Here is a 24,938-nt window from a genome sequence, read left to right on the forward strand (position 1 = left end):
GTGGGGACTTGCAAGGTGGTTGCCTGCAAGCCTGACTCTGAGGTTGGATGATGATAAGAATTTGCTAACTTGTTTTTTTTAAATGCATAAACATTTCATATGACGTTTTAATTTCAGACATGAAATATGAAGGTTCAAACGTGTTCACACAACCAGTTTTGGTGATAACCTTTATCTAAACACCTGTTAAGTATGATGATGGTTATGTAATACTGGATTAGAAATGTGTACGTTAAGTATGGAAATGGAGTTTCACTGGGTTTTGAGGTTCACACTTCTGATTGGTTCACAGTTTTCACTTTGTCTTGATTTTTCTTGATACTGTATATAGGATGAACACCCATAAAATGATATCTTTCTCTGATTCTCAGACGTGAATGAGTTGAAGGAGTGCCTTTATGTACTAGTGAAGGAACAGCAAACTCTGGCCACACAAACTGCTACAACAGCTCTTTCAGCTATGAGGCTAAAACAGAGGCTAGTTATCCTGGAACGATATTTCATTGCACTGAACAGAACAGTTCTTCAGGAGAATGTCAAAGTTAAGTGGAAAAGCAGTAGTATTCCTCTGCCTGCTGTGGATAAGAAAAGGTAACGACACACGCATGAGCAAGTTAATGCATTAAGAAACTTATAGAAAGGTTATCAACCTGTGTGTAAGAGCTTAATGTGATTTCTTCCTCCTCATGAAACATTAGCAGTAAAGAAACTATTCTTATTTCTTAAGATGGTTTTATGTGGTGTTACCTGCCACACAGTTTTCCTCCTTGGCTGATGCTTGCTTATAGTGTCTCTGTTCATACTGATGGGTTTTTATTGTAATACATTGCTGTAGATATTATTCTTTGAGTTATAAGTGTACTTCTATTGAGGTATTCTTTTTGTTTTACTCAGCTAGGAAGTATGGATAAGCCTATTTCGGAAATTATGCGGATGGATGTTACATGGTTCTAATAACAATATATTTTTTTGTCAATATTTGCTCAGTTAAGGCACATAACAAATTTAAAAATAAGAATACATAATAGTTTAACATAGTTTTTCCTTTGCTTGGGTAAGAAATGCTGTAATAGTACATTTTATATGAAACTGTTTCCAGAGAACTAACTGAATAAGAAATAGTCTGATTACTTTCCATGTCTAGATAGCTTATTGACCTAAAAATAGGAAAATTGATCAGATGAGGCATTAAAGAATGTATTCAGTAGCTGAACAAGGTTGCTGTCTGACAGAATAAGCAGTTCAGCCAGGGAAATTTTTGTTAGATTGTCTCTAGCTTCAAAAATGAAAGGAAACAGTAAGTAGCTATCATGACTAGTTATTATGGGATTGGAGTTCTGACAATGATATCTTTCACTGAATAGTCTGTTCTCTGAAATTGGTTTTTTTTCCAGTTCTGATTAAAAAGAGCACTGGTATACTTAAGTTACCAGATTGCTAAAAATGCCAGTTTAAATTTTTTTTCTCTCTCGAAAAAGTCCTAAACAGTTCAGTTTCTTTTGATGTGAGATTAAAAAGAAAACAGAATTGTTGGTGTCTTTCTGAGAGAATGTAGTAGGGAATCTCCTGCTGTTAAGAACAAAGGGAAGCTTACTTAATGTGATTGCTTGCATAAAAAGAAAAGTTAGAAACATATGTGAGTCCAGTGGGTATTAACAGAAGTTCAAGTTATCTCTCTTCCTTACACACACCCATACAGAAGCTGCAAAGAGATTTGTAACACTGACACTTAAATGGAAAGATAAGAAATTACAAAATTGATGGAATTAATTACCAGTAATTGAAGATTCATTAAAAAGAAATGCCTATAAGCATAGTTTATGCAGTCCAAATTAACTAGAAGTATAAACTTCCTGAGTAAATGAGTACATGAAGTACCTTGTGTCTGTGTACTTTGAATACACCATCATATTTTCACTCTGGGTAACTATAGGCATCTTTCTGATGGCAGTCAGTTATGCCAGTTTAGTTTATTTTTGCTCTGTGAAGCTTTTTTGAAGTTGGGGGTTGAATTGGTTGTTCTTTGAAGCAGCTGAAGCTGAATTTTTGTTGTTGATGTTTTGATGTTGATCACCTTCATTCTTAAGGGACAATTACAATTCTTTAAAAATTGTGTAAATATATATACATGCATATAGCTAAATTATAAAATTGTCAAAGATGCAAGTTATACAAATAACTACTACTATTATTATAATATAAATTATATCAAGACAATGCATATATAATTTTATTTAGCTCAAGACCTATAGGCAAAGGTGTAGAAGGACTTGCACGAGTCGGATCCCGAGCAGCACTTTCATTTGCGTTTGCATTCCTTCGTAGAGCTTGGAGGTCAGGTAGGTCTACTCTGTAGCATGTTGCAGATATATTTTTATTATAAGACAGATGATTCATTGAAGCATGTGTGTGTGTTAAATATTTGCATAGAACTATATGTTTATTAAATGTTAGATTTGCATAATTGTGTTTTATGTTTATGTGGTATTATGCCCAACAATACTATCGCTGATCCGAAGCCAGCCATCCAAGCCAGCACCAAGGCTGTGTTGTGCTGGGATACTTTTATGCTTAGGAAGGAAAATGGGGATTTCATGAAAAGAATGTATTTTTAATGCCAGGTTTCAGGAAAGTTAGTTTTATTCTTCAGACAGGGTCAATCCAATATATTACTACATGATAGTAGCAGCTTAGAAGAGGAGTTTTGAGCAGTAATGTGAAACTTCCATTTAGTTTCTGTACTTGTCAGCAATTGTCAAATTGCAGAGGTTGGCAGAGTTGTCATCTGTGCCACTTCAACCTACCTGTTTGTCTCAGTCTGCACTGTTTGTTCAGATGGCAGCTGTTTGGCTCACTCTTTGTCCAGCCAGCCCTAGTTCTTCTGATATCCTCAGCGATGCGTAGTGGGAAGAGCTCATTTAAGAGTTTTCACCTTTCTGAATGTATTTTTTGTGAAGCAGAGAAGTTCTTCAGAAGTCTTGCAGTCAAAATGTTCATGTGAAGATTGAGAGTATAACTAGCATTACTGTGTTCCTTAGGTGAAGATGCAGACCTGTGCAGTGAATTGTTACAGGAATCACTTGATGCGCTACGAGCTCTACCAGAGGCATCCCTTTTTGATGAAGGGACTGTATCTTCCGTATGGCTGGAAGTGGTGGAAAGAGCTACTAAATTCCTAAGGTCTGTTGTGACTGGGTAAGTTTCTTTTTTTGAGCATTACTGAAGTAACTGTTACGTGGCAAACTTGCATCTCTTAGCAGCTGAGGCTATAATAGTTTATGGAACATTGAAAAGATTGGTTTCCTTTTCTAATGTTGTTGTACCAGCAAGCAAAAAATACATGAACTGTTGAAATGATGCTCTTTAAATATGATTTAGTTTCTTTCAGATTTTTCTTAAACAGTTAATTTGAGTGTTCTGTATCACTGCATGTAGACTTACCTGAAAAAGTGTTTCACTAATGTAAACTATCCACATGAAGAGTGCTTTGGTAATAGAATATATGTGTACACTTAATTGTGTCTTTCTAGTATAGTAAAATAATGCAGACTTCTGTGCATATGAAGGAATATACACTCATATTGGACTTAAATCACCCCCCCTACACTTTTCCTTGTTATTTAAGGAGGCTTAAAGTTATCATTTTACAGTAGTTACCAGAAATTAATTGTCTTTTGAATACTGGAACTACATCCTTATAGTGATTATAATAAATGTTTAAATTTCAGCTGTGAAAAATGTTTTTCATGTTCTTGGCATATTTAATAGAGTTATAGAGTAGATAGTGAAGCTTGGGGCAGTTTTAGAGCCTAGCTGCCCCTCTAAAAATTGATCTTGTGTGGAATGTGTCAGCTTTTCTCGCCTGCTTTCATTACCAATTTTACATTTTTCTGTAAGTTTAGTGATTCTTGGTGTGCTGTAGGTGCTTTTGGTAAGCGAATACGTATTGTTTCCGTTTACTTTTCTGTTAATGTGTATTGTTTGACTTTTAAATAGAGATGTGCATGGAGCTCCCAGTACCAAAGGGCCAGGAAACATTCCGTTACAAGACCAGCACTTGGCACTTGCCATATTGCTAGAACTGGCAGTGCAGAGAGGTACACTAAGGTGAGAAGCATAAGCACTGTGATTTTTAACCATCATTGTCTGTTGGAATGGCCTGAATAGTGCCTGTCTTCAGTTTTCCTGGGTTTGGGTTTAGCGTAATAATTGTTTCAAAGCATGTGAACATTTTCTGTAATTCAGTGGCGGTCAAGATCTTATGTTAGCTAGCTTGCAAAATCTATTTTTGATTATTTTGATAATCTGTTTAAAGTGGAAAGCTGTGACATCAGATATTGCTGAACTTAAAAATGTAGAAAATGAATTGTATGGATAACCTAAAATAATGGTTTTCGGAATGCTTATTAATAGAAGATGTAAACTTTCTCTTTCAGCCAAATGTTGTCTGCAGTTATGTTGTTGCTTCAACTTTGGGATAATGGGACGAGGGAAACAGATAATGAGCGATCTGCACAGGGAACGAGTGCACCCCTTCTACCTTTGCTACAAAGATTTCAGAGTATAATATGTAATAAAGATGTGCCCAATACTGAGGAAGAGATTCAGGTACTTACCAATGGATTATTTGAAAGGGGCGTTATGTTGGTATCCAGTTTCATTTGTCTGGCTAAAATAATTATAAAATTATCCAAACAAAATTGTTAGTAGTGTTTTCCATGTAAGATGTATATACACTACTGTTGTTTGGTTTTCATGTGTACGTTTGAGTATCTTGAGGTGGAAGAGCAATGTTGTAGTAGGTTAGAGGTAAGCATTGTGTGTCAGAGTTAATTCTTTTGTGATAATTAATTTAGAGATGTGACCAGTTAACTTTTCTGCATATTTGGATTGTTCTTATTTAGTTGTGTCTGAAGTTAATTGAACTATGACTCTTGGAGATTATTACTGAGGTTGACAAAACAGTGGATCAGTTGTATTATGCTTCTAACTTTCTATTATATTCACAATCTGACTGTATTTTCTCAACATGTGTGTTTGGAATTTTCCTCTACTAAGAAAAAGGATGTGCAGAGTTAATTTGGTTTTTCTTAAACTTGTGCAGACAGAGTCATAGAATGGTTTGGGTTGGAAGGGACCTTAAAGATCATCTAGTTCCAACCCCCCTGCCAGGGGCAGGGACACCTTCCACTAGACCAGGTTGCTCAAAGACCCGTTCAATGTGGCCTGGAACACTTCCAGGGAGGGAGCATCCACAACCTCTCTGGGCAACCTGTTCCAGTGTCTCACCACCCTCACAGTGAAGAATTTCTTCCTTATATGTAACCTAAATCTACTGTCTTTCAGTTTAAAACTGTTACCCCTTGTCCTATCCCTACACTCCCTGATAATGAGTCCCTTCTCATTTTTCCTTTAGGACCCCCTTTAAGTACTGGAAGGCCACTATAAGGTGTCCCTGGAGCTTTCCTTTCTCCAGGCTGAACAACCACAACTCTCTCAGCCTGTTCTCACAGGGAAGGTGTTCCAGCCCCCTGATCATCTTTGTGGCCTCTTCTGGCCCCTTTCCAACAGGTCCATGTCCTTATGTTGGGAGCCCCAGAGCAGGACACAGTACTTCAGGTGGGGTCTCACCTGAGCAGAGTAGAGGGGGAGAATCACCTCCCTTGACCTGCTGGCCACACTTCTTTTGATGCAGCCCAGGATGCAGTTGGCTTTCTGGGCTGTGAGCTTATATTGCTGGTTTATAGTCAGTTTTCCAACCAAGTCCTTCTCTCCAGGGCTGCTCTCAATCCACTCTTCACCCAGCCTGTATTTTTGCTTGGGATTGCCCTGACCCAGGTGTAGGACCTTGCACTTGGTTGACAAGTCTAAAATAAGTTGTGTATCTGTATGTGTAGTGGCATAGTAATACCTTGAATACTCTTCTGACTGCTTGTTTCTTTTCTAGCTCCTGACTTACCCTCTGAGTCCAAATGAAAGTTTTTTAAGGTATCTGACTTTACCGCAGGACAATGAGCTAGCGATTGATCTGAGACAAACAGCTGTAGTGATCATGGCCCATTTAGATCGTCTAGCCACCCCATGTATGCCTCCACAGTGTAGCTCTCCTACATCTCATAAGGTAACTGTTTGCAAATTTAGTAAGATATTTTTCCTAAAAGAGTAACTGATTGTCAATTTGGAAGGAAAGATGACCCCTAAGATTCTTCAAATTTCCTTTTGGTTTTCACAAGGTAACCTTGAGTTGCCTGAATTTGTCTTACTTGGGTATCTTTTTATTGCATCAGCGCTCTCTCAGTCAGCCTTGGAGTAAATGCTATGGTTTGTGAACCATTCTTTCTTATCACAACGCTATGGCTAATTCTGCCATATTTTGAGCTGTTCCCTGTGTTTATAATGCTCAAGACTGGACTTCACTAATGTTTGGGATCTGATATATTAAAAAAAAAAGAAAAAAGTAAATGTTAAACTTCCCAACTTGAAAGATTTCTGAACACTTGCTGTAGATATTTATACCTTGTTCAGTACCAGACTAAACTGAATATGATGCATGCAAGTCTTTATTTTTGATATCTTCTAATAGGTAAGCTTTATTGGCTACTGGCAGTAATGACTATCACAGATTTGAGTATATTTGGCATGTAAAGGTTTAAAAAATAATCTGCTCTATGCATTTTATTAAATTGGTATTTCAAAATCAGTACTTACAGAATTTCTTATTTTCTAGGGATCTCTGCAAGAGGTCATTGCTTGGGGTTTAATAGGTTGGAAATATTATGCTAATGTGAGTGGTCCAATTCAATGTGAAGGACTTGCCAATCTTGGCGTTGTGCAGATTGCATGTGCAGAGAAACGTTTTCTAATATTATCTAGGAACGGACGAGTTTATACACAAGCGTACAACAGTGATACTCTGGTGAGAGCTTTTTTTACATGTTTTTAAAAATGTGTTCTCTTCTGTATTACTTCATAGAATAAGTTTGCTCCTTTATTTACATTATCTTGGAAGAGTAGATGGAGACATGCTGATTTTTATGGGCTTCTATGTTGTTTTTGACTTTTCAGAAATACTGATTTTGATCTCTTGTATTGATTTGATGAAATACATCTGGCTTCTGTAATTTCTGTCAGGCTAGAGGTTATGAATGCAATGATAATTGTTTTCATTGGTACTCTGGCCTTGGTGACAACTTTAGAAATTGGCAGATAAAAATGGATTTTACTAAAGTGATGTAACACAGTGCCCACACTGCGTAGTTTCTCAAACAAAACTGTACTGTAACAGGAACACTTGTCACTAACATTTCCTGTAAGATTAAGGTAAATACCATTTTTGTAAGTACGGAAGACCTTATAGGGATGGGAACAAAATAACTTCAAGGCATTATTTTTGTCAGACTCAAATAGTCGATTTGATCTTTTTTTTTTATACCTTCACCTCATTAATTTGAGCTCACAGTTTTGATAAAGCATTAGGAAAACTGTACCTAGTTATTCTGTATATAGGCAAGTGATGGAAAATATAAGCAGTTTTTGTAAGTGTATTACTTTTGTTTGGTTCACAGGGACCACAGCTGGTACAGAGTCTAGTTTCCAGAAATATTGTGAAGATAGCAGCACATTCAGATGGGCATCACTATCTTGCTTTGTCAGCAAATGGTGAAGTTTTCTCTTGGGGTTGTGGAGATGGTGGAAGACTAGGCCATGGGGATACAGTGTATGTAATAAAAATAATCATAACATTTATTTGCCAGTGTTCTGAATTCATAGAAAAAACTACTTTGTTGTGTATATAAGCACATACAGCATTTGCCATTCGTCTCTGTTATTGAACAAAAGTTGCATTCTCCCTGCATATTTTCTCTGCTTGTAATATTCCCAGTTCTGTATTAATGCTACTTTCTGAATACTTGTAGATAGAGGCTGTAGTAGTGGTTGCATGGTTTTATGAATCCACAACACAAAACATTGATTCAGCTGTTGGAGTGAGGTCATCATTTCCTGTGCAGTCATGTTGCATATATTATTCCTTTTTTCCCTTGAGTTCAACAATAACATTACTGTCCTGCTTTTGTGTAGGAGCAGTCTTCTACAGGGGTATTCTATAGGGGGTGTACATCAATATATTTTGAAGGTTTTAAGTGTCTTCCCCCAGAATTCACTATAAAGCAAGGGAGTTACTATACAAGGGTTAGCAGTGTCATGAAATTAATTGTTCAGATATAGTAATTAAAGATAATCTGTGTTTATAATGGACAAATATTTTTTAAAAAATACTGCATTAATTTAATTGGAAATAGAAGTCATAGTTCAGACACTCTTTCAGTGTTTTTTATGTTGTTGAACAATCTGAATGTAATTTTTAGCTTATAGCTCTATTTATATCTTGATACTTCAGACTAGTAATAAGGTTTGCAGGTAGAATTGCAGCAATTGTCTTTTGACAAGTATGTCACAGATTTTATTATCTGCTTATGAAATCACCTTTTGTGAAATATGTCACCTTCTCTTTAAATAGTCCTCTGGAGGAACCGAAGATGATATCTGCTTTATCTGGAAAGCAAGCTGGGAAACATGTTGTTCATATTGCATGTGGAAGCACCTATAGTGCAGCCATTACTGCTGAAGGAGAGCTATATACATGGGGGCGAGGAAACTATGGCAGGCTTGGTCATGGTATGTTACTTGACACCTTAAAGTTCTTTGTCAAAGAATTGTTTAGTGCCTGTCTCAAATTATCTTTTATTTGACTTACCTAAAGCTGATTTGAGAACCATACGTGGTTTCACATGAATTGAAATAATTACAGGAGGGATCATCTCAAAACCACTAAATTTCTATGAGTTGTGTGAAAATAAGCAATTGAATGGAGAAGAAAAATCTGCACTGTTCTCTGTTACCTTCCTTGTGAAGCAAAGACTGTCTCATGGGTTAAGTCCATATTAGTTACCTAAGAAGCCATATGAGAGCTTAGTCATGATGCTCAAATCTGAAAACAAAACCAAACCAACTTCCCCCCCACCCCCACACAACAAAACACCCAAAAGCAAGCAAAAAAAGCCAAACAAAAGAACATACCAGGCTTTCTTGATTTTGCTTCTCACAAAACTACTTTGTTTTGAAGGTTCCAGTGAAGATCAGACCATCCCAATGCTGGTCACAGGGCTGAAAGGACTCAAAGTCATTGATGTGTCCTGTGGGAGTGGAGATGCTCAGACTCTTGCAGTTACTGAAAATGGTTAGTAGCAAAATATAACTTCGCACTTTAAGTAAGCTTACCTTTTCTTCCTTTCATTCTGAAGATATTTTTACTGCAAATATACTTATTTCTAGTGGCTTGACTTCTGTAAGAGTTGGAAGGTGAAATTCCTTTTGTGGAAATAATGTACGTGCATTCATGCGTTTTGCATATAATGTATGCAGATATAGTTCCATGCATGGATATGCAATATATTTTTTATGAATACGCAAATATATATTTTAGTTTATTGTATATATATTTAAAATTCTCATGTAAATGTATAATATACACACAAAATATTATGTATATGTACATATATGTCTAAATTTAATTATTATATAAGTGCAAATAACTCATGTTGTCACAACAGCCAGAATTTTGAGTAGGAGAGTTGTCTGTGTTAACCTATGTGAAGTGCCAAAGAGAGGCTTTATTGAAATTCTGCTTCCTGCATCCTTGAGTGAGGTTGCCAGGGTGAGACAGATTCAAAACCTGAATTTCACTGTGTGAGGTTAAGCCCCAGAGTTATCCCTTAGAAAGCAGATAGTTCTTGTAAGCTAGTTGTTCTTTTAAAATATAGCTGGTTATGGTGATGTGCAGTATTTTAAAAGCTGAAAGATTTGCTCATCCAGGAAATGGAAACGCAGATTTTAATTTTCCTTTTTTTTCCTCTTGGTCTCCTTCTTGCGTGCTTCCATTGCTTATCAGAGTGCCTTAGAGACTAGCTTATGCAAGTAGGGAACATAAATGCATCGGAATGTAAAACAAGACTTTCTTTTTGGACATGCATGGTTTTACCATTCTTGAACCATATTTTTATTTAATGCACATACAGAATGACTTGACAATTTCTAAGTTCCTACATCAGGGCTTAGATTTAGTAGTGTATTTCAAAAGAACATGGTAGACAATGGCACTTTTAATTTCATTTTGTGAAATGGTTGAATGACAAGAACCGAAAGTTAAGAAAACGGGTTTTGCAGACAATTTGGCCATTTAATGTGGAAAAAGATTTTTGCAAATTCTTATAATTAACACCTTGTAATAAAAGAAGGCCGTTTTTAACTAAAGATCATACTACAGGCTTGATTCACAGTAAATCCTATACTTCATATGTTTCTAAGAGGGACTTTCTATACACTGATGAATTTTCAGAGCATGTTGTGTTATACTTTTTATGTTTTATCAACATGAAAACTTTTCAAATCTTTTTCTTCCTTATTTTCACGAACAATTAGAAATTCATAACTCTTCTTAAATTACAGTTTGAAAATTGTGCTTATTACAGAATCTCAGATTTTTAGGAACTTGCTTATCAAAACAGGTAACTTCATTACATGAAAAAGCAATGCAATATATTTTGTTATTTTTCTCTTGATTTAAAGGCCAAGTGTGGTCTTGGGGTGATGGAGATTATGGAAAACTGGGAAGAGGAGGCAGTGATGGTTGCAAGACTCCTAAGTTGATAGAAAAACTTCAAGATCTGGACATTGTGAAAGTACGCTGTGGGAGTCAGTTTTCTATTGCTTTAACCAAAGATGGCCAGGTCTACACCTGGGGAAAAGGTGACAATCAGAGACTTGGGCATGGAACGGAAGAGCATGTTCGATATCCCAAACTGCTGGAAGGCTTGAAAGGTAATTATCAGAGCTGGAAATACTTCAGATTTCTTTTTGCTGTTGTTGGAATCTTTTTACCAGACACTAATGATCTCAACTTTAAGAATGATGGTAGTATGTACTCTGTCCATATTTTATGCTGGTTGCATTGAAAAAGGTAGTAGTGAACATCTCTCATCACTCTGCATTTATACCTTTAAAACTGTAGCAGACTTAGAGACACTGTTATGACTACTTTAAGTGCTGCTTGTCTTGTGCTCTCTTTATTCTTACTGCTTTGCTTTTATTAGGTTCACAGAAACACTTATTTAAAAGCATGTATTTTTGCATTGTCCTGCAAATAAATACATATATTTTTTATATATATATGTGCTTAGATTAAGGCATGTGAATGGAATAAATGAAAATCACAGGCAACAAGTAATGTTGTTAAAGTTGTGTTTGTGCCAGTACTTTTGACTAGTTTGTAACAGAGTGAAGATTATTTTTTGCATTTGTGAGAAACCTGAGATTCTGTAGGGGAGGATGAGGAAGAGAAACCTCTTCTATTGCTCTTTCCTAAAATTGTTATTCATATATGATGAATGATTTAATTGAAAGTAACTTCTGAACTATGACTACAATATAACCTTAGGGTCTCTGTTCATAGGTGAGGAGGGCTTTTAATAAACCTTATGTGAAAAAGTATCTAAGTAGAAGGGATACAAAATAGAAGATTTTTTTAAACTTGTAAACTTTTGTACTTAACCTGTCTCTTAAAAATCTTTAAATATTTCCTTGGTTTTTCTTTTTTGCTGTACTCTTCCAATCCACTACTAAGGCAAAGGTGAGACTCTTGACATCCACAGTGTGTTCATAGTTAAATATGGTTGTAATGAGCAGAGTTTTCCTTAACTCTGATATTTTTTTTGTTAATGATTGTAATCTTTAAGTTATATTTTCAATATTTGACTTTCGTATCAGGAAAAAAAGTGATAGACGTGGCAGCTGGATCCACCCATTGTTTAGCACTGACTGAGGATAGTGAAGTGCATAGCTGGGGAAGCAATGATCAGTGTCAACATTTTGATACTTTGCGGATCACCAAACCAGAGCCTGCAGCTCTCCCAGGATTAGACTCAAAGCATATTGTTGGAATTGCTTGTGGGCCTGCTCAGGTAAGTTTTGTTTTTGGATTGTTAATTACTATTTGTCTTTGTCTCTCACTGAGTCTAGTTCAGTGCACCAATCCCAGTCCCTCTTTTTCTTCTTGCATGACGTTTTCTTCTTTCTTATTCTGAATAAATGAAGGCTTGGAAAAAACAAATCTTGTGCAGTTTATCTGCCAAAAAGGTACGACTAGCTTTCCCTCTGCTGGGTATTCTGAGAAGTAGCTGTTTGCCTTTCTTGGTTTTTTGTCTGGTACAGCAATAAAAGAGTTATCAAGCCCGGTGTTTCCTGCAGCAAAGTAATAGTGATGTATCTGGACTGGCATGACAGAGCTTTGCAAAATGTGATGAGAGTGTTCTTTTCTGGGATTGGTGGGGTTTTCTATATGTTTGCAAGGATGCAAGTAGAGGGTTCTCTTCAACAGATGGGCTGATATTATTTCTGCATCTTCTGCTAATGTTTGAAGGCAGATGTTAGCTTTACACTCCTATCTCTAATCAGTGTCATGTTATGTTTTGGAAATTACTGTTGAACTTTTGTTTCTGTTTATAGAGTTTTGCTTGGTCGTCATGTTCAGAATGGTCAATAGGGTTGCGGGTGCCTTTTGTGGTGGATGTTTGCCCCATGACATTTGAGCAGCTAGATCTGTTACTGAGACAAGTGACAGAGGGAATGGATGGCTCCTCTGACTGGCCCCCTCCTCAGGAAAAGGAGTGTATGGCAGTGGCAACATTAAACCTTCTAAGGCTTCAGGTACCTTCAGTTTCTTACACATTGAGCAGTTGTTGAGCTAAACGTTTCAGTAAATTGTTTGGATGAAAACAGTGGACTTAATGTGCTTTAAAATATTTTTATTGATTTAAAAAGTGAAATAAGTACAATATAATTTTCTACTCTTTGAAATTTGGCAGCTAGTGGTTGTTTTTTGTCTTCTTGAGAGCTTTTGGATCTCATTAAAAATGAACCATAGAAATAAAATGTAAATGGATGAAGCTCACTCAGTAAATGGATATATACTCACTCAGTAAGCCCATACGCTCAGAGATTTTGAGCATTTTTAAGAATTTTAAATAGCATTTTTTAGAGTGAATATTCCCTTTAGAAAATGTCTGACAGTCACTGAAGATGTGCTACTTTTCCTAGCATACGGTAACAAATTTCCTAGCATACTATAACAAACTAGAAACAGTTTAGGTTATTCTTTAGGTTATTCTAGTTCAGAGTTTTAGGGGATGTAGTTAAATATAGTTAATCATCTTTGTGTATTAGTTTAAATTCAGTATGTGCTTGTGCAAGCCACATTTCCCTTTAATTTTACAAATTTACAGATGAAAGTTTGTATCTTTGTCAGTGGATTTACTAGATTGCTGCAGGATTGATTCCCACCCCCCCAATCTCTTTTTAATTAAAATTTGCCTTTCTCATGCCTTTCTTTTTTTCAGCTTCATGCTGCCATCAGTCATCAGGTGGATCCAGAATGCCTCGGTTTAGGTTTGGGCAGCATCCTGCTCAATAGCCTGAAACAGACAGTGGTAACATTAGCAAGCAATGCTGGTGTTCTTAATACTGTGCAATCGGCCGCTCAAGCAGTGCTGCAGAGTGGATGGTCTGTGCTGCTGCCAACAGCAGAAGAGCGGGCTAGGGCACTCTCAGCACTCTTACCCAGTGCAGGTTGGTCCTAAGATTTAAACCTGTTTGTTCTGTGCTTGCTTTTGTAGTTCATTAATAGCTTCTTCCGTTCTTAGTTTCAGGAAACGAAATGAATGTAAGTCCAGGCCGTAGATTTATGATTGACCTCTTGGTGGGCAGCTTGATGGCTGATGGAGGCTTAGAGTCTGCACTAAATGCTGCTATTACTGCAGAAATTCAGGTATGTTTTGGCAACTTTGCTGTTCTGTATAAACAGAATAAGAAGATGTATCGAGTGTTTTCTGAAGTTTGTGGATTGATGTTATCCTCTTTTGACCTGAAACTTGAGCCAGTGTTTGTATGGAAGCATGAATCATATTCTCCTTTTCAGTAGGGTATTTCTTTTTGTTGCCTAGAATGACGATTTTAACAACAGTAACAAACTTTTTCATAAAGCTCTGTAATAGGCTTATAACTTTACAAAGCACTTCGTACCTGTCTGTGGGATTCTTGAGTTCTTCACTTTCTTGATTTCACCTATATCTTTCAAGCAGAAATTTCAGCCTTATTGCTTATGAATTCAAGATGAATAAGTTCTTTGTAGCATCCCAAATTTCCATAAGTTCCATTTCAGACTGGTTCTAATGTTTACAGATGCTGACTAGTTATACAACTGATGACAAACATTCTATATGTACTGTCTTCTCCATTAGCCTCTCAGAGATGGGACATCCTCTGCACAGACTACTTTAAATTGCCATATTTATGTATGGCTGTGAAAACAAAAATGTGCGTTTCCCTTGCCTCTTCATTAGTTTTTTTTTTTCCAAGTATATTTTCTCCTTCATTTCTCTCTACTGTTGGTAAATGGGGAGGTTTATGATGCAGAGGAAATGCATGTATTAAGTTTTGCTTTATGCACAGTCTAGCATTAGTATTTTCTGTTGTATTTAAAGGCATTCAGGACCTCTTGATTTTTAACCAAGTCTCCTAGGGCACATTTACGTTATAGCATAAGTCAGAGGTGCCAGAGCCAACTTCAGATACATGTTGAAAGTGATCTAGGTGGCAGCTTACAGTACTGTACAGGTTAATTTACTTGTCTAAAACCTGAGTGAATTTGTTTCCATAGAGTTCTCTATGACTGTAGCTCAATAGCAAATCTAACCCAAGTTCTTCTGCAGTGGACTGGATTTATTACTTTTATAAATACAGAGTAAACATCTCTTCAGTTGTGAACTGTGCAGCAGTTACTGGCATGTTTAAACATACATAGAAGAGAAGTTAACTTAGTTTGGTGGAAATTGAATTTGTACTTTTTCTACTCTTGTTTACCTTCCCCCCCCCTTTCTTTTTATATTATAATTGTGTAAAAAAAAGAAAAAAAGTGTGGCCGCGTGGTTGTTGTAGAGTATGCAATACACATTTGTCTGATAGGAATTGTTTCGTTTCTGGCATAGGGAAAAGTAATGTTGATCTTATCATGAATACTCGAAGGTAAAATGTATCATAATCACAGTGGCAGTTTGAACGTGTTCTTTAACTTGATTTACTTTTTTAGGATATTGAAGCAAAAAAAGAAGCACAGAAAGAAAAAGAAATTGATGAACAAGAAGCAAATGCATCAACGCTTCATAGGAGCAGGACTCCACTGGACAAAGACCTTATTAATACTGGAATCTATGAATCTGCAGGAAAACAAAGTTTACCATTAGTTCAGTTAATTCAGCAGTTACTAAGGTAATTACTTCAAATTTGACTTTTATTTTTGTACAGAAGATCTGTTTAGATATTTTATGAACTAGTCAATTAAAGGAGAACTGATTTTGGTTAGCAGATAAATAGTTTCCTGCTAGCATTTTAGCTTGTCAGAATTCAAAATATTGGACATTCTTCTAGCTTGTCTATAGTTTTGCTATTTTATGTTTGTTAAGGAGCAAAGTTCTATACCTAATTACCTGATTTTAGAAAGTCTTACTGCCTTGCTTTTGTGGAGTTTGATACTTCTTCCTGTACTCTGAAAGTCTGTGTAACAAATACAGAACAGACATTCAAAAGCCTGTCCTTACAAAGTATGAGAATCAGCACAAATTTACTTAGAACTGAATGTATTGCCCTGTTTATTTAGAATTGAATATTCTGCCTCGAGGAGACTCTAGGTGGGGCTAGAAGTGGGGAAGAAACCTGAATTTTAATTTCTTGACACAGAAAGAATTGTGAAGACGTGACCAATACGGTGCTGAGAATAAAGCTTCTTTGTCAGCTACAGCAGTGTTTAATATGTAGTAGGAAGCAGTTACGAGATTACTAAGAAATTCATTGTGCTCTTTCACTTAATTGTGATGGTAACCATGTCATTTAGTTGGTACGGAGACTCTTGAGCTACATAGTGCCGTGACTTTCATTGCATCCTTTCAGTGAAAATTGTCAGATTATGTTTTTGTAGTGAATGATGACAAAAAATGCAAACTTGATGTATTTTATGTATCATGTTAAACAAAATGCCTCCACAAAAACCATTGACTTTTTGGGTATTATGTTGCAAACAAGGGAACATCCCACGAAGACACTTTGCATAGGTTTCTTAAATATTTATGTGAAATTCTAGCAAAAGCTTAACCTGTGTTTCTGTGGACTGTCTTCGCTATCAGCTTTAAGTACTTTACAATACTTTTATACCAATTAGGAACATTGCTTCACAGACGATAGCCAAACTAAAAGATGTTGCTCGTCGCATTTCTTCCTGCATGGACCATGAACATTATAGCAAAGAGAGATCCGCTTCTCTGGACCTGTTGCTCCGTTTTCAGCGTCTACTTGTTAGTAAACTTCACCCAGGAGATTGTATTGGGCATGTCCCTAATACATACAGTAAGTTATTGTAAAAAGATAAGTCCCGCTCCCTCCCCCCAAGTATTTCTGTAATACCTCTTTTACAGGATAGGAGTTTCTTATTTTAATTTATCTTCTTGTCTCATTTATCAGCCTAGTTGCTGAGTCTGTCTGAGAAGTGTTTGAAAGTAGGTTCTTTAAATTGTTTTCTGTAAAGGAAAGTTTCTCTTTGGAAGGTTACAAGATCTAGATAATAAACTTTTAAAAAATTTGAAAAAGATATAGTTTCTTAATTCAGTGCTGAGTGGCTGCATTCCAGAAGAGTTTGACAGCTTTTGAAATCTGGTTCTTAAATATGACTGGTGATAGTTTTTTTGTGCTCTTCCTCCTTTTTATACAGGTCCTGACCTCTTAGGTGTTGGCTCTTTACTGAAGAAATACACTGCTCTTCTGTGCACGCACATTGGTGATATACTTCCTGTGGCAACCAGCATTGCTTCTACTAGTCATAGGCATTTTGCAGAAGTATCTCGTGTTGTGGATGGAGATTTAACAGGTAGGTTTTTCTTTGCTGTCCGTCCTTCCTCCCCTTCCACGAAATTACAAGGTTATATTGTAGATGTTCTTGAAAGGTCTAAATGACTAAAAAAAGTCAGTTTAATCTTTTGATTGATGGGAGAGGAGGGCAAATTTGATGAGGAAGGCAAGAGCTTTGTGCTGAAGTGATAATAGAAGGCAGAATGTATTGATTGGTGATTTACTTCCGTGATGCTGTAAACATAGGTCTTGAATTAAATCTGAATATCTTGCCTGTTTTCTGTGTTTTAGGCATTCTTCTTCCAGAATTGGTGGTTTCTATAGTGCTACTCCTCAGTAAAAATGCTGGATTAATGCAGGAAGCTGGTGCTATCCCTCTGTTGGCTGGCCTGCTAGAACATCTGGACAGATTTAACCATTTAGCCCCTGGAAAGGAAAGGGATGACAATGAGGATTTAGCATGGCCAGGAATAATGGGTATGTACTAGTAGCATCTGGATTGTTTATTTATGTTTTCATACAGGAACTATACAAAAATGGTGACCGTTCATGAACTGCTCTCAGGAGGGAATTCTACTTTACAGTACAAATTTTTATTAACCAATTCATATGGTAGTCATAGGGCAGTATTTATTTCTGTCAGTAAATTCTTAAGGAAGTTACGTATAGATGTAGCATTAAGAAGAATACAAATGCTGCTTTTTAAAGAAGTAGTTCACATCATTTTGCATTTTGAGTGTGAAAAGTTGCAGTGAAAACGTGAATAGTACATCTATGCATTTTGTTACGAAATTGTATCCATAATATAAAGGGAGAGTAACGTGAAAGCTTTAAAATAAGGAAGTTTTCTTTTTCCAGGAGACTTTATAATATGAGCTGTGTCTGGGGTGAAAACAGAAGCAGAGAATGTGCATTTCTGACTGTGAGCATTTTATTGGTGGAGGGAGGAATGAAACATGGTTGTCATAACCCAAGAGAGCTGAAGGTCACACTGCTAGACAGTAGTGTGTTGGGGAGAGCAAAAACTATGTGGAAATTCGGTTACTGGTCTAATAGAGCAAACTGAGATGAAGGTGAACAGCCATATAGTTGGGCAATGCTAGGTCTTTGACAGTGTGACACTGGAGATTAGTGCGTAAAAGAATACAGCTTAGAGACAATTTAATTGCATAATATGTAGACAGGAACATATTAATATCCATTTTGACTTTTGAGAATATCAAAAGACAAAGCAGCCTTTGAACAGAAGTGAAGAATTTGGTAAGGCAATTGTTAAAAGACTGTTTAGAAAAAACTTTACTTTCTGTTTTTCTGTTGATAAAATCTCTTTTTTGTTTTATATCTGTAGGTTCATTTTTTACTGGCCAGAGTTGCAGAAATAACGAGGAGGTGACACTTATACGTAAAGCTGATCTAGAGAACCACAACAAAGATGGAGGATTTTGGACAGTGATTGATGGCAAAGTGTATGATATAAAGGACTTCCAAACCCAGTCTTTAACTGGCAGTAGCATACTTGGTGAGAATCAGTATCTGAATTAAAGACACAGATTACTTCTGTTTCATAACTGGATGGCATAAACAAGTTTTTAGATATCATACTGACTACCTCATGCTTTCTTTAGCTCAGTTTGCAGGTGAGGACCCAGTTGTTGCTTTGGAAGCTGCTTTGCAATTTGAGGACACACGGGAGTCAATGCATGCTTTCTGTGTTGGCCAGTATATGGAGGTAAAAATGTTGTATATTAATGAATACACGCTTTCTAAAGTAAAGTGTTGCTTTGCTTTCAGAATTCCTGTTGGAGCTCAGTTCTAGCTTTGAACTCCTATTTCTTTTAATTAGCCTGACCAGGAAGTGATTACAACACCAGATCTCAGTACTTTGTCATCACCTCTAATAGACACAGAAAGGAATTTGGGTCTTCTCCTTGGACTGCACGCTTCCTACTTGGCAATGAGCACACCACTTTCTCCTCTGGAAATTGAATGTGCCAGTAAGCAGAACTTAATTTTGAGTTTAAATAAGTGATAAATACTTGTCAAAGCATGCAAGAAAAAGACACACGCCAAATAAATTAACTAGCGTCTCTTTAGTCTTGCTGTCTTCTGAAGTTCTTTATTGTCAACATTAATTACCACACTCATCAAGGTCCAATAATTTAGCAAGATTTAAATGGGGATTAGATAATTTTGAACGGTTAAATATATAGAATTTTGTAACATGCAAAGTAGAATATTGGAAGAGAAAGGCGACTCTGTATAGCACAGTTATCTCACTAATTTGTGTTCAAATAAGAGTGCCTGAAGCATCTGGTGTTGGATTCTATCTTGTTGGGTATCTTAGTTTGGTGAATAGAGGGTATAATTCAATATTAATCACAGAAAAATAGTTAAGGCCCTATTATCTCTAAACAGGTGATGGGTGCTTTTTTACATAATTGTTTCTTAGTTGCAGAACCTTTTTTTTTCTGTGAATAAGTTTCAGCAAATGGAAGAGCTGCTAAACCTTGTTTGAGGCTGTGTATGCATTTTGAGGGAATTGTTGGGTCTTTATAGCTTAATCTTTCATCAGAACACACATTTCTGTTTTATTTCTTTTAGAATGGTTGAAGTCATCTATCTTTTCTGGAGGCTTGCAAACTAGTCAGATTCATTACAGTTACAATGAGGAAAAAGATGAAGACCATTGCAGTTCACCTGGTAACACTACCCCAAATAAATCAAAACTATATACACATCGATTAACTTTGAGTGACCATTCACAGCCTTTTCTCCAAGCTATTGCAGATAATAATATTCAGGATCACACTGTGAAGGTAAGCCCTCAGTTGTGTTCAGAAAAAATGTTGCTGTAGGGGGACAGTGGTGGCCTGAAACAGTTTGTTGGTGAAAATTCTCCAAAAGTTAGAGCAAAACAATTGAAAAAGTGATATCAGAATTACTTTTTGTGAAAGGAGTGTTTGAGTACTACTAATGGATAAAATTTGTTCATTTCACTTTATTATAACACAACATTTTTTTCTTTCAAATTACTGAGTGGGAGAATGAAAAAACCTAAGAGTATTCTTACCAAAAAAATTAGTAATGCGTTACTTCCCATGTCAAGTTTTAGTAGTATTGACAGACCCTGCTCACCTTCAGTTCATCTACGATGGAGTTTTCTTTGTCAAAGTGCGAATGTATTTTGTGTGTCAGGTGCATGTATGCCTTTGTCTTAAAGTCCCTTTGTGCCTTGGGGTTCAGGTTTCACCTAGTTGGAATCGTGGATGTTATGAAAACCCCTAAGACTTACATTGATCACTGTCTTCTGTAATAACTTCAGATTTTCTAATACTTTGAGTTCAGCTCCTTTATCAAAAAAAACCCCAGGTGAGTCCTTGGGAGGATAGGACAGCAATGATGGTGAGTCAGGAAAAGACAATTAAAAATTGTGTTAGGTGACCTGGCTATCTCAGGAAGAGATAAAAGCAATAGCAGCTTTGTTCCTTCAGCCATGTTGCTCTTCATACAAGAACAATGATACAGGATATTCTTTGTAGTATTGGGTTGTAATTGCTGTGTATTAAGTAGTGCGTACAGCGTGTTGTATCTCAGTTCTGAATGTTAGTTCAGATTGTGGAGGTTATTCAGTGTTAAATGCTGGCTGCAGTATTTTGGGTCCTTTTGTTGTATTTAAAAACAAAGTTAAATAGAGGCTGTTGTGTGTTTTTGTAGGATTTCTTGTGTCAAATAGAGAGATACTGTAAACAGTGTCACTTAACAACACCAATCACATTCCCTCCTGAGCATCCTGTGGAAGAAGTAGGACGTTTGTTATTATGTTGTCTTCTGAAGCATGAAGATTTGGGTAGGTAGGCTTGTGGTATAGCTGTCCCAGAATACATTTTTGACCAGTTTAAACTCTGCTATGGATGATTTTGGAAATGCATATTCAGAGATTGTCTTTTCCCATTAAGGTCATGTAGCACTGTCTCTTGTTCATCCTGGTACCCTTGGAGTTGACCAGGTAAAGCACAAAACCTTACCAAAATCTGTAGTGGACGTGTGTCGTGTTGTCTACCAAGCAAAATGCTCACTGATTAAGGTAGGCCTCTTACCTCCTGAAGTTTAGACTATTTTTCATTTGAAGTGTTTTATTAAAAAGTTATATATTGTTCATTTTATTGTATATTAAATAGTAACCTAACTTTTCAATGCCTTTTTTAGACTCATCAAGAACAAGGACGTTCTTACAAGGAAGTTTGTGCTCCTGTCATTGAGCGTTTGAGATTCTTGTTCAATGAATTACGTCCTGCAGTTTGCAATGATCTCTCTATAATGTCTAAATTTAAACTTCTGAGTTCCTTGCCCCGATGGCGGAGGGTAGCTCAGAAAATAATTAGAGAAAAAAGGAAAAAAAGAGGTAAGGCAGCATTAATGTTGGTTTTTCTTTGAAACAGTGAAGATCAATCTCATTCCAAGGTTTAATGCTTTATATTTGAGACTCTTGTTAGCTAAAGCGTCATGGCCATTTGGTTTCTGTGGCATTTTCATGAAGTTTTCTAAATCAATGGTTACATGTCAGTTCCTACAGCAAGAACAGTCAGACAAGAGTGTCAAGTTTAGGCAAGGCATGCTTCTTGTGTTCCAGCATATTAAGAATGGTCCATCAATATCAGTCCCTCTGAATTTGTTTTAGTAAAGTTTAACTAGAAGTGGCATCTTATTAAAAGTCATGTTTTATTAAAGCAGTGTAGTCAAAGGACTGTTTAACTGGAAATAAATGAATGTGGTATACAAACACCAGAGTGCTTTTGAAGTTGGCCTTTAAAAATAAAAGCATATTGCAGATATTACCAGAGTTAATTTGATAATAGTTGAACACAGAGTTCACCAGGAGTATATTTACAGTTCATTACAGGCAGATCTTGAGCATTCTCTGTGCTTAGCTATCATGCAAACCTAAAAATGTGACACTGTAAATGTTACTAGATTACATGAAAGAATAATTTTTTTATTTCAGTGCCAAAAAAATCTGAATCTGCTGATGTGGAGGAATCCAAAATTGGAAACGAAGAGAGTGATTTAGAAGAATCCTGTGTGGTACCTCACAGTCCTGTACCTATAGATAAAAGGCCCATACCAATCAAATCACCCAAGGTAGGATATCAGATTTAATCAACCTTGTGAATAAAAATAACAAAAGGAGAAAATACGAGCTAAAGCATGATTGCTACAGCTTGACATTTAATATTCTGATAATGGAGTTTGGGATATATAATTAAGTATGGGGCATTGTTTTAGTGAAACCTGTAATAATTCTTAAAAATAAGCCTGCGTACTGCATATTTAGAATATGTAAAGAAACTTCTAATTTTTAGATTATTGATAATCTCAAAGTGTTCAGATAAAGCTTCATTTAAAAATAAAAGGTTGTGATGGGTTGCTTCCTCTTTTTTTGAATATTAATGCATTTGAAATTTTATGTAGCAATTGTATACAAGATAATGAGTTACAAATAATGCTAAGATCTTTCCTGGCTTTGAAGATGTTTCCTTCCTCATCCCCCTCAAATATTTTAAATTTGGACATGGTTTTACATGAAAACTTATATTTTCAGTAATTTCAAATTAAATAGTTTAAAATATTTTAACGTGCTACCTTCCTGTTTTGCAGGATAAGTGGCAGCCACTTCTGAGTACAGTTACAGGTGTCCACAAATATAAATGGCTGAAGCAAAATGTCCAAGGCTTGTATCCACAGTCTGCCCTCCTTAACACCATTGTTGAATTTGCACTTAAAGAAGAGCCAGTGGATGTAGAAAAAATGAGAAAATGTTTATTAAAACAGGTAAAATGGATGAAAATGGGCTTGCATGTATTAGCTGTTTATGTAAGTGTGACAATTTTTTTTTTTTCCTCTTTTGCAGTTGGAAAGAGCAGAAGTTCGTCTGGAGGGAATAGATACTATTCTGAAATTGGCAGCAAAAAATTTTTTGCTCCCATCTGTGCAGTATGCTATGTTCTGTGGATGGCAGAGGCTAATTCCAGAAGGAGCCAATATAGGGTAAAACTTTTTGTTGCTTTTGCTTTCACAATTCTTCTGTAAGAAAAAAACCACTTACTTTTGTTGTTGTTTTTCTGTGAAGGGAACCTCTTACTGACTGCTTGAAGGATGTTGATCTGATCCCACCGTTTAACAGAATGCTGCTAGAAGTAACTTTTGGAAAGTTGTATGCGTGGGCTATTCAGAACGTCCGGAACATCTTGCTAGATGCTAATGCAAAATTTAAAGAACTAGGTGAATCTCATTTTGTCACTGTTGGCTGGGGACAAAGCTATTTTAAATACATGTTGGTGCATTTTTTTAAAAGTTCCCAATTATTGGGACCTTAACATCCGTTCCCTTGGTTTGTGCTGAAAACTACTTTGACTTTCTGTCTGTCAACGTGTCATTACAACCCACCCCCTGCCCTGACCCCCCCTTAACTCACTTTTCAGTGTTTAAGAGAGTGCTCCCAAATGTCAGCTGACTCTGTTATTTATATTACTTTTGAATTAGGTGTGCAGCCTGTTCCTCTACAAACAATTACTAATGAGAATCCAGCAGGACCAAGTCTTGGAACTATTCCACAAGCACGTTTTCTGCTGGTCATGCTTAACATGTTGACGCTGCAGCACGGTGCTAATACCTTGAGCCTCCTCCTTAATTCTGGCATGCTAGCATTGACACAAACAACACTGCGACTGATAGGTATGAGATCTAATTGTTTCTTGTTTGGAAGAAAGCACATGTTTTATGAATCTCCTGTATTTTTAACTTGTTGGTGTACCCAAGCTACAGAATGACTTCGCTGCTTAAAGGTAGTACTTAGTGCTATTTATCTTTACCCCTGATACAAACCCCACATCTGTAAGCGTGATTGAGAAGGAAGTTAGTTTGATTATAGTCTTTATTCAGTCATGATTTTTCTCCTAAGCTTTTACTTTGGCATCCTTTGCTAGAATTTAGGAGTGATAGTGTAGTTTTGGTGGAAACATTACAAATAATTGAAAATTTCAAATGAAAATATTAAAAACTGCCTACTCCCTACTCATTCAGTTTCATTTGTTCTACCTATTAAAACTGTTCCCAGTCTGCATATTTAAGCTGGAAGCTTCCTTTGTTCTAAGAAGTTCTGTGATGTTTTTTGCTATGATTCAAGTTGTCCTGCTTTTTCTTTCTTGTTTTTCTTAGATAATAGCAGATATTTGTTCTTGTAATTGGTACTTAACTGTAGTGCTCAAGAGAAGTTTTAAAAAAAAAATTCTGTTAGCAGAACCGTTCAGCCCCTGGACTCGTCCTTGCCTCTATTATTTATCACTTGCTTCTGATCAAAATTAAGTATTTAAAGTCCTCTGAGTTCAAAACCATTATATCCTAGTTTCCTAAAAACTCATCTGACTGTATCACCTGTTAAGTCATCTTTCCTGTTTGTTACTGCTTTTATATTGCAAACCTAACGTTTAAGTGTGACAAAGGTATGTATACAAACTTGTAGCTGGCTTCAATTTTGTTTTTTTCCTCTTTAGGGCCTAGTTCTGACAACACTGAAGAAGATATGATTGCCTCTTCTCATGGCGCTTCTGCCACAGTCCTGGAAGAGTCAAGAAAGGAAACTACACCCGTTCAGCTCCCTGTTTCTGGACCAGAGCTGGCAGCCATGATGAAAATTGGTACCAGAGTGGTGAGAGGGGTAGACTGGAAATGGGGTGATCAGGTACAACTTCTTTCATACAGGTTTGGGTGTGTTAAAATCTAAAGTCTCTGTTCAGTGGTCTGTCTGTGAATTTTATGTTCAAGTTTTAAAGGTCATTATACATTTTAAAGACTTGGAGAATTAACATAAAATAATTATTTATTTAACTTTATTTTTGGAGATGAAAATTCTTTTTTAGTGAGACTGTTCTGAT

At 36.3% G+C, this 24,938-nt stretch overlaps 1 protein-coding gene across 7 annotated transcripts in view; it reads left to right on the forward strand.

The window, feature by feature from the left end:
* HERC2 (HECT and RLD domain containing E3 ubiquitin protein ligase 2) overlaps positions 1-24,938 on the forward strand; it is a 113,683-nt gene that overhangs the window by 30,334 nt on the left and 58,411 nt on the right. For 6 of the 7 annotated variants that reach the window (XR_012621980.1, XM_074815002.1, XM_074815005.1 and 3 more), the window contains 32 exons: positions 372-591; positions 2,239-2,339; positions 3,039-3,195; positions 3,997-4,107; positions 4,437-4,608; positions 5,948-6,121; positions 6,728-6,916; positions 7,566-7,717; positions 8,519-8,676; positions 9,125-9,238; positions 10,627-10,878; positions 11,824-12,017; positions 12,562-12,762; positions 13,452-13,680; positions 13,755-13,879; positions 15,200-15,378; positions 16,325-16,509; positions 16,871-17,026; positions 17,299-17,484; positions 18,356-18,526; positions 18,633-18,736; positions 18,851-19,001; positions 19,609-19,823; positions 20,722-20,854; positions 20,964-21,091; positions 21,214-21,409; positions 22,010-22,146; positions 22,663-22,836; positions 22,916-23,052; positions 23,135-23,286; positions 23,548-23,739; positions 24,558-24,745. Coding sequence is in view for 6 of the 7 variants with exons in the window: in XM_074815002.1 (XP_074671103.1) it covers positions 372-591; positions 2,239-2,339; positions 3,039-3,195; positions 3,997-4,107; positions 4,437-4,608; positions 5,948-6,121; positions 6,728-6,916; positions 7,566-7,717; positions 8,519-8,676; positions 9,125-9,238; positions 10,627-10,878; positions 11,824-12,017; positions 12,562-12,762; positions 13,452-13,680; positions 13,755-13,879; positions 15,200-15,378; positions 16,325-16,509; positions 16,871-17,026; positions 17,299-17,484; positions 18,356-18,526; positions 18,633-18,736; positions 18,851-19,001; positions 19,609-19,823; positions 20,722-20,854; positions 20,964-21,091; positions 21,214-21,409; positions 22,010-22,146; positions 22,663-22,836; positions 22,916-23,052; positions 23,135-23,286; positions 23,548-23,739; positions 24,558-24,745 (5,333 nt within the window). In the remaining variant the exon portion in view is untranslated. The remainder of the gene's footprint in view (positions 1-371; positions 592-2,238; positions 2,340-3,038; positions 3,196-3,996; positions 4,108-4,436; positions 4,609-5,947; positions 6,122-6,727; positions 6,917-7,565; positions 7,718-8,518; positions 8,677-9,124; positions 9,239-10,626; positions 10,879-11,823; positions 12,018-12,561; positions 12,763-13,451; positions 13,681-13,754; positions 13,880-15,199; positions 15,379-16,324; positions 16,510-16,870; positions 17,027-17,298; positions 17,485-18,355; positions 18,527-18,632; positions 18,737-18,850; positions 19,002-19,608; positions 19,824-20,721; positions 20,855-20,963; positions 21,092-21,213; positions 21,410-22,009; positions 22,147-22,662; positions 22,837-22,915; positions 23,053-23,134; positions 23,287-23,547; positions 23,740-24,557; positions 24,746-24,938) is intronic. The other variant, XM_074815004.1, reaches the window with a different exon arrangement.

Source organism: Strix aluco, chromosome 2 (genome assembly GCF_031877795.1).
Source record: "Strix aluco isolate bStrAlu1 chromosome 2, bStrAlu1.hap1, whole genome shotgun sequence".
NCBI lineage: Eukaryota > Metazoa > Chordata > Aves > Strigiformes > Strigidae > Strix > Strix aluco.